At 39.7% G+C, this 19362-nt stretch overlaps 2 gene segments (V, D, J or C); both read right to left on the bottom strand.

The window, feature by feature from the left end:
• Nucleotides 1–2748: 2748 nt before the first annotated feature.
• LOC129394297 (immunoglobulin heavy variable 1-3-like) lies at nucleotides 2749–10683 on the bottom strand. The segment is given in 4 exon segments: nucleotides 2749–3541; nucleotides 8275–8277; nucleotides 10391–10553; nucleotides 10638–10683. Coding segments are annotated over 4 exon segments (375 nt in total).
• Nucleotides 10684–15125: 4442 nt separating this feature from the next.
• On the bottom strand, nucleotides 15126–17964 carry LOC100983961 (immunoglobulin heavy variable 3-23-like). The segment is given in 3 exon segments: nucleotides 15126–15186; nucleotides 17504–17810; nucleotides 17919–17964. Coding segments are annotated over 3 exon segments (414 nt in total).
• Between the last annotated feature and the right edge of the window lie 1398 nt (nucleotides 17965–19362).

The raw sequence follows: 19362 nt of genomic DNA, 5'->3' as shown, positions 1-19362 counted from the left end.
GGAAAACCTACACTAATATATTTGAAACAGCTTTGCCTATAATATTCATAAAATGGAAACAAATTTAAAGTACATCAACAGGAAAATAAATCAAAATATTCTCATTTATTTACTTAATGGACTGACTCAGATATAAAATCTTTCTCCTTCCTCTCTCTCTCTCCATACGTATGTGAAAACTTTGAGGTTTCATATCAGAGTCAGTCTACGAATTGAATAAATGACAATATGTTGATCTAATTTTATACATTAAATAGTATGAATTAATCTCAAAAATATCAAAGCCCCTTTCGAAAAAAAGGTCTATAATGTTTGATTCCATTTATATAAAGTTCAAAACAGAAAAAAAAAATGGATCTGTAGCGTCAGAAATCAAAACATTTCCCCTTGCAGGAGTTGACCGCAAGAACAGGGAAAACCCACGATGTGGGGATGGACTTGCTCTTCAGCTACCTTAGGTATTGAGAACAAGGGTATTCACATTTGCCAGAAACTCTCTAGTGATACATTTCAGATCTACGCATATTTTATTATATGTAAATTTTATCTCATAAAAACAAAAAATAAAAAACTGTAGAATAGTTTAAAATTCAGTAAATAATAAAATTAATATTAAAACCCTATCCAAAATATGAACATTATTATATGAATTAACAAAATGCATTCAAGTATATGTACTAAAATTAAATCCCAGAAATCAAAAAGACAAAGGTAACATCTTAAACTTAATAATTAATATGCATGCATTTCATAGAGAAGAAAAAAAGTCAAGACATGAGGAACATATATTCCTTTTTTCCAATCAAATGTAATTAAATTATTTATACAACATTTTAACCTGTGTCATTAGTATAAATTACTAATATTTTGTGTGATATTACAACTGATAACTTTTAAAGAAAAAAAAGATGCTTGAGAGCACGTGAACTAAATTGAATGTATTCTCAAAGTTGGTCCAACTATTACACTTCAAAGTTCTAATAATACCCTGGTTTGAGTGGGACTTTGAAAAAATTAATTTTAAGAGATAAATTTAAAAAATAAACTCATAATCTGTAATAAAGAGAAATCAGCATTCCATATCAGAGAAAAATGAAAATTTGCAATACATGTAAAGTCCTGAGAAGAAACCTTGAAGCACGGAAAGGGTCTCATGTATAGTAGGTTGTAATACGTCTATTGTTAAAATTATCACCTTTATGTTGTTTTGAAAAATTAAAGCTAAGCATAATGAAATTAATTTTTTTGTGCTCATCTGGTATAACAGCATGTTGAGAAAATGGAAGAGCCCTGTAACCCTGAGGAGGTGGCTTAATCCAAGGAGAGACATCAGATTTAAAAATATATAATTAAAATTTCATTGAAAATTGAGAAATTTGGTTGTATATATTTATGGGGCACAAAGCTATGTTATGGTTTGTGAATGCAATATGGAATAATTGAATCGAGTTAATTCACATATATATTACCTCAAATCGTCAAATCCTTATCTTTTTTGTGACAAGAACATTTGTAATTTTTTCTTGACTATTTTAAAATGACGAATACACTATGTTAAAGCTTAGAAATAGACATCCACTTATGTAAACTATAGAGAATTGTTGAAATCAATTATAGATTACTCTAATTTATATTTAGCTCATCATTAAGTTTAATTCTTTAGAAAATATTTTAGAATTATTTTGTTACAATGTTAAATATAAATGACTACACATGTATGTATAGGCTTGTGTATTTACACATATGTCTGCAGATGTAAATTAATGTCCCCATAGGTATGTAGTTGCTGGTATGGACAGACATTAATAAAACTAGGCCGGGCGTGGTGGCTCATGCCTGTAATCCCAGCACTTTGGGAGGCCGAGGTGTGCAGATCACGAAGTCAGGAAATCGAGACCACACTGGCCAACATGGTGAAACCCCGTCGATACTAAAAATACAAAAATTAGCCAGGCATGATGGCGCGCACCTGTAATCCCAGCTTCTCGGGAGGCTGAGGCAGGAGAATTGCTTGAACCTGGGAGGTGGAAGACGTTGTAGTGAGCTGAGATCGTGCCACTGCACTCTCCAGCCTGGCGACGGAGCAAGACTCCGTCTCAAAAAATATTTATAATATGAGCATGATTATATTGCCAAATATAAAATAAAATATCATAATGGCAACAATCAATTTTACCTGTCACCTTGACTAGACCGTAGTCTCATCTATTCAATCACACACTAGCCTAGGTGTTGCTCCCATGGCATAATACAGGTGTTAGTGGAGCCTGCCATTATTTTTTCCTAAGTCACGAAGAGTGTTCTAGATAATCTAGTTGGGACTGATTCAAAGACAGCATAACAGAAGACGATGGGGCTCCGTGGGGGACGGCAGATGCAGATCTTCCCAGGAATTCCAGCCTGTCTTTCCCGAAGGCCAGTAGTATTGACCTTAAACTGCCTAGCCAGATTCTACAATTATTGTTACCCAGAGCTCACAGCACAATGGAGTGCCCATCCCCAGCTCTTCTCAAAGTCACAGGTGAGAGTCCAAACTCAGATAGTGTGAGAAGCACAAGATCAGCTCTACATCAATATCCCATTGGAGAAAACTAGTATTATTCCCTTCATGGCTAATGTCCACTACATTTTCCAAATGCCTCCATGCACAGAAGACAACAGGAGTGTCCAGACAATGGTGAGTGAGAAAGTCCCCTCAGCCTACCCAGGTCCTGCAGACCCAAGCCCTGGAATTTTGACTACAGAAAACACATCGTCTGTTTTCAGGGAAGAGAAGAAGATAGGGAACTGTGAGAATCAAGTCTACAGAGATGGAAAATGGATCAGCAGAAAGAGGGTCAGCTGAATCAGTCTGAGTCAGATGGGCACAGTTTTACAAGTTGAGAGGGGATAGCTGTGAAAACCATCAGGTTTTAAGGACCCTGACCCTGGGTGAGCCTCTCTCTTGGCTCCCATCAGAGCTCAAGGCCTGTTCTAATCAGAGATTCCCATGGAGGTCTCTGCTCTGAGTCTAATTAGAAAACACTCTCCAGGTTTCCCTGAGATTCCTCAGGACTCTCATCCTGACCATGAAAGGATTATTTCTGCCCCCAAAGTGACACCCTGGCTTCTGTGGAGGTGAGGGTGTTTCCTCTTGTTACAAAAACAAAGGAACAAAAAAAAAAAAAGTTTTCCATTTAGAGACATCAAATGTTAGTATAGAATTGTAAATCTGGAGAAGTTCCCTGGGGAAATTTGACGATGAGGCTGCCCCAGGCCATGACAGAAAGCCAGCCCTCAGCAGCACCTGCACCTGCCCTGGAGACAGCCCCGTGCACAGTGTCCTGGCGCCCCCTGGTGGTCTCTGGGACCCCTTCAGGGAGGTTTGTGCCTGGGCTCTCACTGACTTCCCCTCGCTGTGTGTTTCACACAGTAATACACAGCCGTGTCCTCGGCTCTCAGGCTGTTCATTTGCAGATACAGTGAGTTCTTGGCGTTGTCCCTGGAGATGGTGAATCGGCCCTTCACAGAGTCTGCGTAGTTTGTGTAACCACTATCACCACTAATGTATGAAACCCACTCCAGTCCCTTCCCTGGAGCCTGGAGGACCCAGCTCATGTAGTGGTTACTGAAGGTGAATCCAGAGGCTGGACAGGACAGTCTCAGGGACCCCCCAGGCTGTACCAAGCCTCCCCCAGACTCCATCAGCTGCACCTCACACTGGGCACCTGCAAACACAGAGACAACCTGGTCAGAAACTGCCACATATATTCACTGCTTATCTCACTCACGTCCTCTCAGTGTCTCTAGTTCGCCATAAATCACCTTTTATAATAGCAACAAGGAAAACCCAGTTCAGCCCAAACTCCATGGTGAGTCCTCTGTGCTCAGTGCTGATCACCAGATGGAAATTCCTGGGAATTCTGGGGCTGGGGCTCTTCTCCCAGAGCTGCAGGGTCAGGGCTGGGCTGGTTTTTATCAGCAGACGGAGGGCCCTATTTGCATGTCTCCTACTATATAGCAAGCTCTGTGGTGGGACAGCTGAGGAGAGGGCAGTGCCCAGAGCAGATGAGAGCATCCCAGAAAACACTGGAGGTAATCCTATCTCTCAGGAAAATATAACTTCAGATTATGTGATTGTGCCTTGATGATCAATTAGCAGTCATCATCTTATTTAATGTTTACACATTTGCAGAATATATTCAGTGCAAGTGTCAATGTTACATTTGTAGAGAAGATGAATTACATACATAACAGAGCAGTTGTGCAATGTGTCCAATATCACACATCTGGCCAGAGTTAGCCCTATTACCTGTGTCTGTGCCTCTAAACACTGGAGGAGACTGCTCCCCTGAGACAGCTCCAGGGCGATGTGGGACATGCCTAGTGAGGTTTTCAGGATGTCCCACCTGTCATAACAACTTTATGTGACTTTGCTTTTTCTAGTGCTTACCTGAAATATGCAATCAGTGTTCACATGTGTGTATTTTCAGGAGTCCGTGATTATTCAAGTGTCAATATTCATCTCTTTCTTCCTCTTCCTCAGCCAATATACTCATTTTTTGTTACTGCTTTATTCAAAAATTCAATCCATAGTGAATTCAAATTTATAGTGTACAATTTGGAAAATGTTGGTATATGTGTGCAGCCTTTGAATCAGCACTTCAATCATGCTATTAGCAATTAAATTAACCTCTAATTTTTTTCTCTCACTTCTCTGTAATTTTATTTCACCATCTTGTTACTCTCACCACACTTTTCTCAGAAAAATTCAGATCCTCTCCATGTTAATTTAGAATAGTTGCATTTTCTACAATTTATACAAATGAAATCACAGGAGATTTACTGTGAATTCTTTAGCTTCCTACACTCAGCACAATTATTTGATAATGTCCTCACATTCTTATGTCACTGGGGCATGCCTTGATTTCAATTGTTCATTGTATTTCAGTATATGAATATTTCTCAAATTGTTTAACAATGCACCAAATAGTGGATATTTGATATTTTGTCTTCGTTTCTGAATTTTATTTAGAAAGCAAATACTAAGCATGGGAATGTAAAAAAAAATGAGAAAATGATCTTCTTCTGACCTCATTAATAAGAAACTTGAACAACTACGAAAAATGAACGCTTCAACATATCTGAGTTGATGTCACAGAGAAAAAAACCCTGAAATCTGAGAAATAGGGGCCTGCAGAGAGAACTAGGGTCCATTTATTAGAGTACCTGGAGCAGGTGCCACTCGTTGTATAGTATTGAAGATAGGAAAAAGCTAACCTGGAAATGTTTCATGAGTTGTTGAGGATGTGTGTGCTAAGGGTGTGAGAGTGTGAAACTCCTGGCACTTGCAGGCTTTTCCTACAGAATTGAGGAAATCCCCAGACAAGTCACCCACCTGCTGTCCTGTGGTGTTGACTGGGGAGGAAGAATAGCAGCTGTGTTCAATGCTGAATCCCCCTTCACGATATGTGGGAGACATTTATTAAATCTTGTGTCCTTCAGGCACTGGTAGAATCAACTAGAACACAAGGAAACAGAGGACACCAAGGAAACTCTACCCAGAATCACCTCCCATCTCTTTCCTGAGGAATGAAGTCCTGAGTCTGTGGGGTAAGGACAGTGGGTCAGAAGCTGAGGACACTGACGAAAAACCACTGTGGCTGGGAAGAGACACTCTGACTTGGAGAAGGGAAGGAACAGGAACACTTGGAAGACCATGCTTCAGAGCCACTCTCACCACCCATAGCTAAGAAGGAGGCTCGGTCAGAAGGTTGGAGAACATCCCCCTGTGTCCAAGCCCCTTCACCCCACAAACAATCACCAAGTAAAAGTGTCAGCAGGATGCACCTGCCACAGATGAAAGAGACAGGCTCTCTCTGGGGAGAGAAATGGGAAGAGCCAAACCGGGGCACAAAAGTGGGTATCACTGGAGGAACCTGAATTTTTGTGAACAGGAGAAGCTGACTTCAACTCTGATAGCCGTGGCAACCATACACTTGAAATCCAACCCTGACTAGATTCATAGAAATGTGGTTAATGAAGGCCCAGCAGAATGTAATGTGTGATCGTCTCCATGAATAAAATAATAAACACAAGAAAATAAATTACAAGTGAAATGCAAACTGGAATTCTACATGCATTACATTTTCATTAAAAGTGAAAGGCAAATAAAATTCTGTCATTAAAAAAAGATCTTGAGACAATTTATTGTCAGCACATTCATGCTTCAGTGCACATTTTAACAAACTTTCTCTGCTAGTAGCCATGTGATATACATTCAAAACATAAATCTATACGAAGAAATTAAGACTGTACAAAATGAGAAAATCAAGATGAAGTGCAGTTTTTATCTTTGTAATTGCTATATTATATAACTGTAAAAGGAATAAAAAGTTACATATTATATTTTATAGCATATGTAAGTGCAAATTGGGAATAAACAAGAAAGAGTGGTGAGAAGGAGGAATTCAAAGCACACAGTTACACTGTCTCTGTTCTTCATATCAAGGCCATCACAGTATCTGCATTAGAATCTAATTATATACAATTCTTATAGAATCTAATTATATACACTTCTTATACAATCTAATTATATACAATTCTTATTGTAAACCTTATGGTAAACAATATAATATTTATAAAAGTGAATTAGATTATATGTTAATAGAGAAATAAACGTCATTGTGAAGTGCTAATTTAAACAAGATAACAGAAAAATAATATTAGTTTAAAAATAGAACTTACTATAGTTGATTTAAAAAAACAAGCCCCAACTAGAAGCTATGTATTAGAAAATTACAGTACATATTCACAAATGTAAAAACTAAAGATGAGAAAACATGGATTATGAAAATGTTAACCAAAATAAATCTATAGTAGCTGTATAATGTTAAGAAAAAATAGACATCAAAAAAGACTTTTAGGACTTAACAGGGATATTACATAGGATAAAGTTACCAGTTTTTTAAAAGATGCCAAAAATACTTAACAAGTATAGAATAGATGAAGAATGCACCATTCTTTGTGATTTACAAAACAAACATGATAAAAGAAGTAAAGATGTCAGTGAGACCGTGCACGTAAGGGTGCATGTAAAAACTTCCTCTTGAATTTCTCCCTGTTGCCACCCACACCAACCCCAGGCCTGGAGTCTGCTGGCCCAAGCTGATGCTGCAATCTGTGAAGGTGAATCCAGAGTCTTTGCAGGAGGGGCTCAGTGAACCGCTGGGCTGTACAATTATTCCCCCTCAGACTCCACCAGTGAACTTCACATAGGACTTCTGCAAACACAGAGAGAATGGACTGAGAACAGCCGCATGTGAAGCAGCCCCAGCTGGACCTGATTCACAAGGGCCACTAATACTGAGGGTGATGAGAAGGGAAGCCCAGATCAGTGCAGATCCCACGGTGTGGACACTGAGGAAGGGCACACACATGGGATGGCTCCTCACCAGGGCCTGAAGGAACAGGGGATGAGCTGCCTTTCATGAGGAGGGGAGGGGACACATTTCCATGTCTTTCTTTTTGTGGTCATGGGTGCACCGCTCGGAATTGCTCATCTGTCCTCTGTGTCTCCATTTCAGGGAGGGCAGGGTCAAAGGATTCCTGGGTCTGGAGGCACAGGGTTAATCTGCCAATTACTCTTTCTTATTCTCCAGTGTGGACACTATTCAGGTATCTTCATAGTAGAAAACGTTATCATCAAATACATCCAGTAAGAACATAAAAATACATTTCCTGAGAAAACAGACATCTCTCTGTAATCAGTACACTTAGAGCTGGAAACCACTGTTCCCGACCATGTGGCAAAGTTGAGTTACAATGAAAATAATGCAGATCTACACCTTGTTAGGGAGGGGGTTTATAATTATCATTATCTTGAGATCACTTTTCGCAACATATTTCAACATCAGATATATGGACTTGTGTCAGGAAACAGTCAATGTGGACATATGTGTACTTATCTGAGTGAAGAGTTCACATGGGGACGTGTTTGCTTGTCTGAGACAAGAGTAAACGTGAGGAAATGTCTGTTTTCTGAGGAAAGAGTAAATGTAAGGACATATGTGGTAGTCTGAGGAAAGAGTCCATGTGGGGACATGTGTGTTTGTCTGATGGAAGAATCCACATGAGTAAAGGTGTGTTTGTCTGACAGAAGAGCCCACATGTTGACAGGTGTGTGTACCCATTTGAGGGTAAATGAGCATTCAGGGACAGGGTATGCCTGAACTCAGCTGACGTTTGGGAAAAATCTTTCTCAATCTAGGAAAGAAAAGGAATCCTCTGGGTTACTTGCTTGTCAGGAAGAGAAAACCTGGGTCAATTAGAAAATTGATTTTTTTCAAAAAAATATCTTTAGTAAATGGAAACATCTTATATGTAAATGAGGAAAATTACTTCCTTCTTTGTTGCATGCATCTCATAATATCCCCACACTCCCAAATATGTTATTAGATAATTTTGTACAGTCTGCATTTTATCCAGGGGTTAATGAATTCCTAAATATATTTTTAATTGTGTATATTTAGGTTTATATTGTCCATCACAAAATTATGAGCTGGGACAAATTAATTGTGTCTTGTCTCAACCATTGCATATCACTAAAATAGTCTTTTCTTAAACAAGGCCTGTTTTACTTATTTCACACCCACTCTCTAAATTCCTGGAATATCCTCTCTGTTTACCTGAGTATAGTTTTGACTTTTACAGAATTTCAAATAAATGAAACTATACAGTGCAATTGAAATGACTTCACTGAAGAAAGTGGAAAATGAGGTTCCTGAAGTAAGCAACTTTGAAAATGAGGTGGTTCTCTAAGTTTAAATTGTAAAGAAATCACACATAAGTACTCTATCTAGTAGATAAACATGTTTCCTACAAGGGTACAGCTTTACATTTCTGAAACCGCTATGCATGTGTCCTGAAATCGTGCAACTAAGTAATCAAATGGCATATGGTTGGATGGGATTCCTCACTTTGTAGTGGATGGTTATGGACAGTCAAGAAAGGAAGGTTAGAAAGGTCCATGTGGCAGCATAATTGGGTGGAGAGACCAGTGTGTGCTCATTTTTAATGTAATCAAGTTACAGAAGATTAGATACATAGTTTCAATGGGTCCATAAACATGATTCATATAAACATGCTCATTTACTAGAACAGAAGGTTGAGAGGTCCCAGAAGTACTTATACCACATTAACAACACACATACCCATTATCACAATATTTTATTTTAGCACTATTCTTTAAAATCAGAAACAAGCAATCTTTATATAAATGGCTAATTCTATGTATGAAAAAGGTGATGAAGAAACAAGCTTAGAATCTATTTTAATATCAGGAAACAGGGAAGTGTTCAAAAACAAAAGGATCAGCTTTGCTGTAAGGATGCAGGATCCAAACTAAATGAGCTCCCAGCACCTAATAAAGCTGTGGAGATTTGAACAAGAAAATGAATAATGTAGCATGGATCTTCTTCAGAGTATGAAACAGACATCCATAAACCAATATGGATGTTAATAGATGATTAAACAAAGAAACGATGGGAAGAAGAACACGTCTTCTTGTAGAAGTATTCCAAATATCTGAGGCAGATATTCCTCCAATCAATAGGTGAAGGCTAAACATTCATGAGTTGATTGTGTCCTGAGATTAGAGACATGGAATAAATAATCACTATTAGTGTATTTTATAATGAGACTTCAGATATAATGCCAAATACATGATCTATGAATGAATAATTTTTTATGTTTTTTGTCTAAATTTGTGCACACACACACACACACACACACATATTTTTTGAAATACCCACTGATAAGAGAGAAAAAGGCAACCGCAGACTGGGAAAAAATACTTCCAAGTCATATATTTGTTAAATCAATTCTTTCAATTTGTTAAATGACTTTTATAATCAATATGCAAGTAAACTTACAACTAATGCAAAGAAAACAATGGAGATAAAAATGAACCAAATATCAGGAAAGGCATCTCAGCAAAAATTATATAAAAATTGTTTAATATAAATTTGTTTATTAGGGACATGTGCATTTAAATAAATATTAGATGCCATTACTCACCTATCAGCATGGCTAAAACTCACACAATACTCATGATGATAAATGGTAACATGAATGTGGAAAAACAAGAAATGTCATGCATTGATGGTGGGAATTCAAAACGTTACATGCACAAAATGAGATTTTTTGGCATTTTTTAAATAGAGATAAAAGTAGAGTTGAAATGTGAACTTGTGCTTGTGTTCCGAAGTATTTACAACGTCGATTCAGAAATTGATGTTTACAAAGATTGATTCAGAGGAAGTTCTGTATCAGATTTGTTAATGTGATTCATTCTACAATCCCTGAAATTTGCTTGCAGAATAAATGTTATATGAAAAATATCTCAAATAACTAAAATCCTGTCCACTCAAGCCGTTGTCCAGGGGCCCATCGCACCCAGTGCAAGTAGCAGTAGGTGAAGGTGTATCCAGAAGCCTTGCAGGAGACCTTCACTGAGGCCCCAGGCTTCTTCACCTCAGCCCCAGACTGCACCAGCTGCACCAGGAAGTGGGCACCTGTGGGGAGGACACAGGATGGATGAAAACCCCCTTGACTGGACTCAATCCCCTCCTCATTACTGGGACCTGGGAACCCCTTACCTGTGGCTGCTGCCACCAAGAAGAGGATCTTGCAGGTCCAGCCCATGGTGAGATGTGCTCTCAGGGGATTCTCTCAGGTGATTCTCTCAGGGCACAGAACATATTTATCTCAGTGGATATCAGTATATTTGCATATTCATAAAACAAAGCCTTTCTGAACTCAAAGCCCAATCCGTGATAAGAAAGGGAAGATAAATGACACATCAGCCTTACAAGAGTGAGATGAAGATGGTCGAAGTCCTAATCCTGCTTGAGGAAATGCATGCCCTGCTCCATTTATAAACATCTGTGGACAGACATCCTTTCACTGAAGAATAAGCCCGTATAGAACAGGCTCCTCACTGTAAGCCTATATTTGATTAGCATAGAGACCACCTGGATCATTTTTGGAACCATCACTCTCCATCACACTGAGAAGGTGCCTTGGTCTTTTCCTGGACCCATCAGGCACCAGCACAGCTCATTGGTGACTCTGAGAAAGTGATGCTTATGTCCCACATGAGTGTCCAGGAGGGACCTCTGAGATCTACTGGGTGCTCCTGAGACACTGTCTCCAGCACCTGACTCATGTCCTGATCCCCCAGGATCTTCAATTCTATTGAACACTGTTGGTTTACAGATTTGCCCTGTGATGCATAATTAGAGCTGATTTTCTCATCTCACAGACAATGGGAATCAGAAGAAGATAAAGCAGGAGTTTGGAGTCCATTATGAACTCTCTACTCCCAAAGTAATTGTCAAGGAATTTGTGTTTAGAACAATTTTGGGTTATTTTTGAACTCCATTTATTAGTATTTTGTCAAGTATTTACATACTTTCAGTTCATATCCACAGACCCTCACCTTTCCATATTGATTTCTGACTCACTTGGTCTGTGCACCTGCCACACTCTCAGATCCACTACTGCCCTGTCACTCACACAATGTAAGCAACATTACTTAACACTGACATCTGAATTTCTTATTCATAGGAATGAAGTTTCTTCAACTAATCTGTACCCATAGAATTAGTAAAAACATGCCCATCCTTCATATTCTCACTACTAAGATATTATAGTTCTAGAAACACACTTCAAAAAATAGTTCTCAGTGCCTTAAGTTATATGAATGGTTTTGATGTGATAGAATATTTAAAGCACGTCAGTGACTTTTTGAACAGTTATTTTAGATTGTTTTTTCCTGACAAAGGAAAACCCAGGCCCTGAGAGGAAACTTCCTCCCCAGCTGTGCACCTGCTCCAGGGCTGGAACCTGTGCTTGGTGGCTCCCAAGTGCCCCCTTTCACCCAGGCTCTTGCCTTACAATGAGGTTTCTGTCGGGGCTCACAGATATTTTCCTTCAGAGTCTCTAGCCCAGCATGAAGTGGCTGTGTCCTGGTTTAGAATTCTCTGCCAGTGACACCATATGCTGCCGACACCATGTCTTTTAACAATTGATTAGCCTCACTAAACCTACTGAGGGATACCCACAGAAAAGACTCTATGACTCAGAAGGGAGTCCCTTTTCTGAAGCTTCACATTTCCTGAATCAGTGGACACATAATGAATACAAAAACTTGTAGGATTTGGGGAATGCCTAGTTTCTTCGTTGGGCTCCTGCAGTTGAATGTTGCATCTGAGAATATCTGCAGGTACAGATACATTCAGAATAAAGACACCTTTGTATATGCTATTCCAATAACACATATTCTCCTTTCTTACTATTTTCTAGCCTATAAAAGCGCCTCCTACACAGACACTAGGCCTAGGTTTATGGCTTTTTCCTCTTAGCGATCTAAGGCAAACAGAATACAAGTGGAGACTTGGGAAGTGCATGAATTTTTTTTCTCAGCTAGGAACCCTGAAAATGCCCCATGATAAAAGAATCTGAGGTCAATGGATTTGCCAAGACCTTGTCTTCAAAAAATTTATGTCAGAGGCTTCAGATTTTCCTACTGTCCTTGTCTTTTTCTCTGCCATTGTCTTTCAGTTTCCCTATGTTCTCCTCCTCAGATAGAGTCTGTGCACTGCCACACTTTCATCTTTAACCCAGATTATACTGGTGAGAAAACAAAGTGTGCATCCTGGAAGTATTATATGTTCTTACAATTGATTCTTAATAATTCAATCATCCTTTTTTTCTCTGGGCTGTGACCTATATGCAGAGTCTCCAGAAATGAAACTGATGCTTTCCCTTTTCTGGCTATAATATTATAGGATTATTTCAGTATCGGCTAATTTTATCCACTTTCATGATAAAGGAAGGCTGCTGGGAGGGTCTGTAATGGAGATGGACTACCTTACCCAATACAGATAAGGTTCTAGATATGTCTTTCCCCTGGATGGTCTATCTGGAGAAATGTACGTGTGTATTTCTCAGAGATTAGGTCTTTGGATGATTTATCCAGGAAAGGATCTATGTCAATTTTCACTCGAAGAACCTGGAGGTTCCTGGAGCAAATAAGCACAAGAGTGTGAGGTGTGGGGCCTCTAAGATCTCTCACCCTCACACTAGTTCAGACATGCCCTTTATGTTTACATAGTTCAGATTTACATATAACATACCACACAGCCAGGCCCATCTAAATTGCCACATGCTCATTTAAACTCATTGGAGCAGCAGCTGAGTGTAATCATCACATTGAACTCAGAGAAACCTGGGTCCAATACACTGTTTATTGTAGCTCAGAGAAGCATCACTGAGTCCCTTGAGTGGACGTTTCTTCCCTGAAAGAGCTTCACTACCAAGTATACTAAAGAGTTGCTATGGAGCCACTGTGGGGTTGGATTTCTTCCTGTCAGCCTGTCATGCAGGGTGTTTTGAGTGATGCAGAGCTTTATACTTAGATGCTAATCATTCCCAGTATTGTTGAAATGGCTGGCCACCCCCAGTCCTGTTTCTCCCCTCCACTCACCTGAATGTCTCCAAAAACCCCATGAACCTAAGGATTCTCTTTTCCATGGATGACTGAGGATTCTCAATCTGGTCAGTGCCACAGTCAGAGGCAGCTAATGGAGGATTCTCAGTCCGCTAATATGTTGAGCCCATAATATAGGATACATATCCAAGAGTGGCCAATTCATGTCAGTGCCAATCCACATTTAATTCAAGGGGCATGATTTTCAGTGCATTGAAGTTTAAAAGCTTCGTAATTCTTAATAGAGGCACAAACTGAATGGTTTGCTGAAGAAGTGAGTTCATGGTTAGAAGAAAGCTGACTGCACCCAGGCAGAGTCTCTTTAAGTAAAACACCTGAAATGTGATGTCCTGAAACCTTGTGAAAATTCATTTCCTTGAGTAAAAAAACAGGAAAGCTATTCTCAAATCACTGGGAGAAAACTTATCAGAAATTTTATGAACACACCAGTCGAATTCCAGTAAGTCAATCCTTGGGTTTATGTTTCACAACTCAAGAAGCAATAAAGAAATCTACATAATTGGAAGGCTGCTCCAACAGAGAGAATTTTGAACTATTTAATTAATAGACCAGTATTCATTCAAAGACACTCTCCTGTGGAATCTGCAACTTAAACAGATCTCTGCAACCTGGAAAAATTTTCTCTTATTTTTCTCTAGACATCCATAAATGCAAAAACACATTTTGTGTGTATGTGCATGAGTGATCTATAGAAATACTTTGCATATTAATGAAAGTTTGGAAAAATGATAACTTCATCACTTATTGTGAACTCACACTTCACTGGTTTCCAAAATTCTCCACCTGTGTCATGGGGCAATGGGTGCCTCTGAGAATATGCTGATTTTCAGACTGAACATATTCTCCACTCCTCACTTGACTTCATGGTTTCTCACTCACACTGATGTCTCTGTGAATGAAAACCCAACACTGATATCCAGCAGATTTTCCTCTTACGAGATTCATATTCTCTCTATCTCTTTCTTTCTCTGCATGTCTCTAACTCCCTATTTTTCTGTGCCATTACTATTTATTACTGAATCATCCTGAATCCTGCCAACAGACTCCATCTCACATTCTGCAAATATTCTGCCTTAAAGATAATTAGGGGCAAACTCATCCTTGCCCAAGGTGGGAAAACTTTCTGGACTTCCACTAGGTTTATTAGAGCCTCATATGAGAACCATGATCAAACACTATGTGTTTTTGGATTATACCTCAAATCTAAAACTGTTCTTCATAGTGGCTATGACATTCTACATTCCCATCATTACCATTGTGCAAAACAGTGTGGTGGCTTCTAAATAAATTAAAACAGACATACCATATGACCAGCGATCCAGCTTATGGAAATATACCCATATGGGATGAAATTACCACCTTGTGAAGATACCTGCTCTCCTGTGATTATTGTAGCATTATTCACAACAGCCAAGATATGGAAACTAAGTGTCTGTCGATGGACAAATGGATAAAGACAATGTGGTATGTGTACACAATATAACATGATTCTGCCGTATAAAATAAAGAGATGCTGCCATTTTCCACAAGATGAATGGATTCCCACCACCCCTAGCAATGCATTTTATCCATTTCAGCCCCTCCCTGGGAGCCGGCAGATCCAGGCCCAGTAGTAAGGACTGGTTGTGATGGAGTGGCCAGAAACAGTGCAGGTGATGCAGAGGGGCAGTGCAGGCTCTTCAGGTCCAGGGCTGACTCCTGCAGCTGCTCCTTGGACAGGGCATGTGAGTACATGGGGAATCAGTCCCTGTCAGTCACATGTACCTACACTCACCCCATAGACCCACATCTGAGACACTCACCCTGGGGGAGCTGTCACCAGGCACAGGAGAAGACAGACATAATGCCACCTTCTTCATGAACACAACTCTGCATTCCCCAGATACCTTAGCCCTGCCTGAGGGGAGAGCTGTTAGCTTCCACAGTCCAAAAGCATTTTATACCCTGGAGCCTAAAGGATAGTTTGGATGTGGCAAAGCCTTGTACTTATATGAGAGAAGGACATAGGTCTGACTCCCTGTGGGTTTGAATATGTTTTATTGTTGTCTGTCTGTTTTCAGGTTGACATGAAGCACTTCCTTGCCAAAAACTACAGTCATGACATTTAATAAAATTTGCTTTATTCCTATTTTCCCACCTGTGACATTTGACCTTCTGTATCAAGTGAGCAATGTGCATACCTTACAGGAGAAATTACAAAATAATTCTCTAAGTCATCAGTATCACACGAATGCTACCCTGTCCTTACTGCCAAATATCTTCTGGAAAAATTTAAGTAAAAATAAATGACAAGTTGCATTCTTAAATTGAAAGTAGCATAACATTCAGAAACTCATGAAATCCCTTTGCCAAAGGTACTCCCACTATAACTTAACAGCCCATGGTCTGCTTCCTCAAGGGCAAAGACAATATCACCCTATGACTTGATTCATCAAAAGCCCATGTATTTTCCATTTTACCTTCAGCATTATACTCTGATTTATCACATGCCAATACAGCGAAGTATTTTAGGGGATCGATGTGCTATGCAGAAATATTCAACAGGATGTTAAAAATATCCTAAATAGCTTCTTTACTGCCATCAACTTGTAAATTATTTATTTTCCAAGAGACATCGGAGAAAAACAGTCACAAACATTGTAAAAGGGGCTAATTACAATTAACAACAAATGCAGCAGTGACTCCAGGATGTCAATCCATAGGTTTATGAGTGAAAATGAGGTGGGTTACATAAATTGTTTTGAGAGGATTTTCCTTGCTTATAGAGTCAATACCAAGGTTGGCATCAATATAGGGTTAAACAGTGATTTGCTGGGAAGATGTCCTTGTAGAAGTGATTTTTATAAGGTCATGGTGGCTTCTATCAAAGGTTGTGGTTAAGCAGAATCCATTCATGGTCGTTCTTGTTATCAGGAGTATGTGCATGGGAAACCTCCTTCATTGTCATTCCTAGTTCCATTTGTCAAGGTTTTAACACAAGTGGATCTATTTTGATTCTGACAACTTTCACACCCTCTTTCTAACACTGCTGGTGAGGAAGGTGACTCACTCTGTTGGTACTTTGCACAGCACAGGATAAATTTCACATCCACATCCCATTTTGACCACACAAGCTCATCCTCTTCACTACTGTTGGCCACTTGCATTCCCAGGTGAGTCTCCACATGACACACTGGAGAGTGCTGAGCAATGGGAGAGAGGAAAGTCCTATCAGCCTCTCCCATGTGGCTGCAGGAGCCACAGCCTGAGCCCCACCTCAGCTGCAGGGAATGGGCTTGAGACCTCGAGCTTTGGCAGCAAGAACCACATCCCCATTTTACAGGAAGCACGAACAGCACAAGGAAGAGCAAGAACAACAACAACAAATAAAAAGAAATAGAGTGGGCTAAGAGCAAAAGGGGCCCCAGATCAGTGCTGATACTAAGTTGCATACTTTAGTGTCAGGAGAAGGGTCAGGCATGAAAACTGTGAGGTTCTACATGACACTGACCCTGGCCCAGACTGTATTGGCTGTGATCACAATTCCTAAAGACCGTCCTAGTCAGGGAATCTCACTGAGGTTTCTGTCCTGAGTCTGACTGGAGAAGACTCACCAGGTATCCCTGAATTTCCTCAGTACTCTGATCCTGGTGACAAGGTTGAGGGCTTTTCATCTCTGTAAGCATCAATCTGTGTTTTGTGCATAGGAGAATAGGTTTTCACATTAAAATAATCATTTTAAAAATATGTAGAGATGACATTGGTAAGCACAGAATTCTGAACTTAGAGAGATTCCCTAGAGAAACTCTAAAAAGATGAAGTCCCACATCCTGACAGGAAACCAGCCTCCATCTGCAACTTGCCTCTGGGGATGACTCTGATCAGTGGGTCCTGTGCGCCCCCCACAGCTGATTTCCCCCAAGCATTCTGCAGAGAGGTTTGTGTCTGGGCTCACACTGACTTCCCCTCACTGTGTCTCTTGCACAGTAATACACAGCCATGTCCTCGGCTCTCAGGCTGTTCATTTGAAGATACAAGGAGTTCTTGGCATTGTCTCTGGAGATGGTGAATCGGCCCTTCACGGAGTCTGCATAGTATGTGCCACCACCAGTACCAATAGCTGATACCCACTCCAGACCTTTTCCTGGAGCCTGGCGAACCCAGTGCATAGCATAGCTACTGAAGGTGAATCCAGAGCCTGCACAGGAGAGTCTCAGGGACCCCCCAGGCTGTACCAAGCCTCCCCCAGACTGCACTAGCTGAACCTCACACTGGACACCTGCAAACAGAGAGACACAAAGGTCAGAAATTGCCACACATCACATACCCACTGTTTCTCTCATTCATGCCCATTCACACTCAATATCTCTAGTTCTCCATGAATCACCTTTTAATATAGCAACAAGGAAAACCCAGCTCAGCACAAACTCCATGGTGATTCCTGTGTGTTCAGTCCTGATCACTGAATGGAGACACTTGGGAATCCCAAGGCTGGGGCTCCACTCCCAGAGCTGCAGGGTCAGGGCTGGGCTGGTTTGCATCAGGAGAGGGAGGGCTCTATTTGCATGTCATCTACTATATAGCAAGCTATGGGGTGGGACTCCTGAGGAGAGGGCAGGGCCCAGAGTAGATGAGAGCGTCCTGGGGGATTTTGATGACAATGATTGTGTTTGGGAAAATGCTGTCTTAATGTGAAATTGTTGTGCGATAAACATTTAACAACTATCATATTTTTAATTATTTTTACCTATGTGTACAAATGATGTTATTTAGCAGTCAGGGGTTTCTTCATTTACAGATGTAAAAGTGAACCCACACATGGAGGGGCTATGTATGTGTCTAAGGGCTTATATCTGGCATGAGTGAGTCCTAGTACCTGGGCCTATGCTCCTCACAGCTGGCCTCAATTGCTCTCTTAACCAACTATTGGACAGAGCTAAATGGGCCTAGTGTGGTTTGCAGAATCCACTTCCTGCCACGAGAACCTGTGTGATTTTGCTGCATTTACCTAAAAATACGGAAACATCTAGGCATCAGGCAGATAAATTTTTGGTGTATCTGATATTTAATGTATTCATTTGTTCCTTCTTATCATCCCTTTTTGGTCTAAAATTTCACTTGTTTACTTGTAATAAATTTTATGAGTTTTAACTGACAGATGATAAAATTCACATATTTAACCTGCACAATAGTAAACTTTGATAAAGAAAATCTCTATTTTCAAGAAGGTGACAAGTCAACTCACCTCAGAATTCCTCTTGCTCTTTTACAGACATAGTTTTGTTTTTCTCCTCTTTTCTTCTACCATTTCTTTATAAAAGTACTGATGTTTTCATATTTCTTTAGACTAGTTTTTATTCTCTAGAATTTATAAGAATGAAATAATATAGTATGTACTCTTATCTATTTGGCTTATTTTTCTCAGTAGAAATACTGAGAATTAAACCTTTTATGTTGTATTGTTTATTTTTTAATAAATAATAGGTAGCATTTCAGCAAACAAATGTAGCATAATTTGTTTTTCTAAGTTGCTAATTGGCATCCAAACTTTTCATTACTTTGGGTCTTACTAATAAATCTGCTACTCAATTTGGTAATGTACATAGATGATAAATTATATATAAAATATATTATTTTTGCAACAATAACACATAAACAAGAGAATGTGCTATTTGGCAAATTTTCTTTAGCATGTCAAATAATTGAAGTTATGAAACAAAAAACAAACCTGTAAACCAAAGAGTATCTGAGACTAATCTCAATAGATTTAGGAAGTTCATTTTCCAAGATTAAGGACATGCCTGTGACACCGCCTCAGGGAGTGCTGATGA

Source organism: Pan paniscus, chromosome 18 (assembly GCF_029289425.2).
Source record: "Pan paniscus chromosome 18, NHGRI_mPanPan1-v2.0_pri, whole genome shotgun sequence".
NCBI classification, from domain to species: domain Eukaryota; kingdom Metazoa; phylum Chordata; class Mammalia; order Primates; family Hominidae; genus Pan; species Pan paniscus.
Note: the sequence above shows the minus strand (reverse complement) of the source record. Positions and strands in the feature narration are given on the sequence as shown.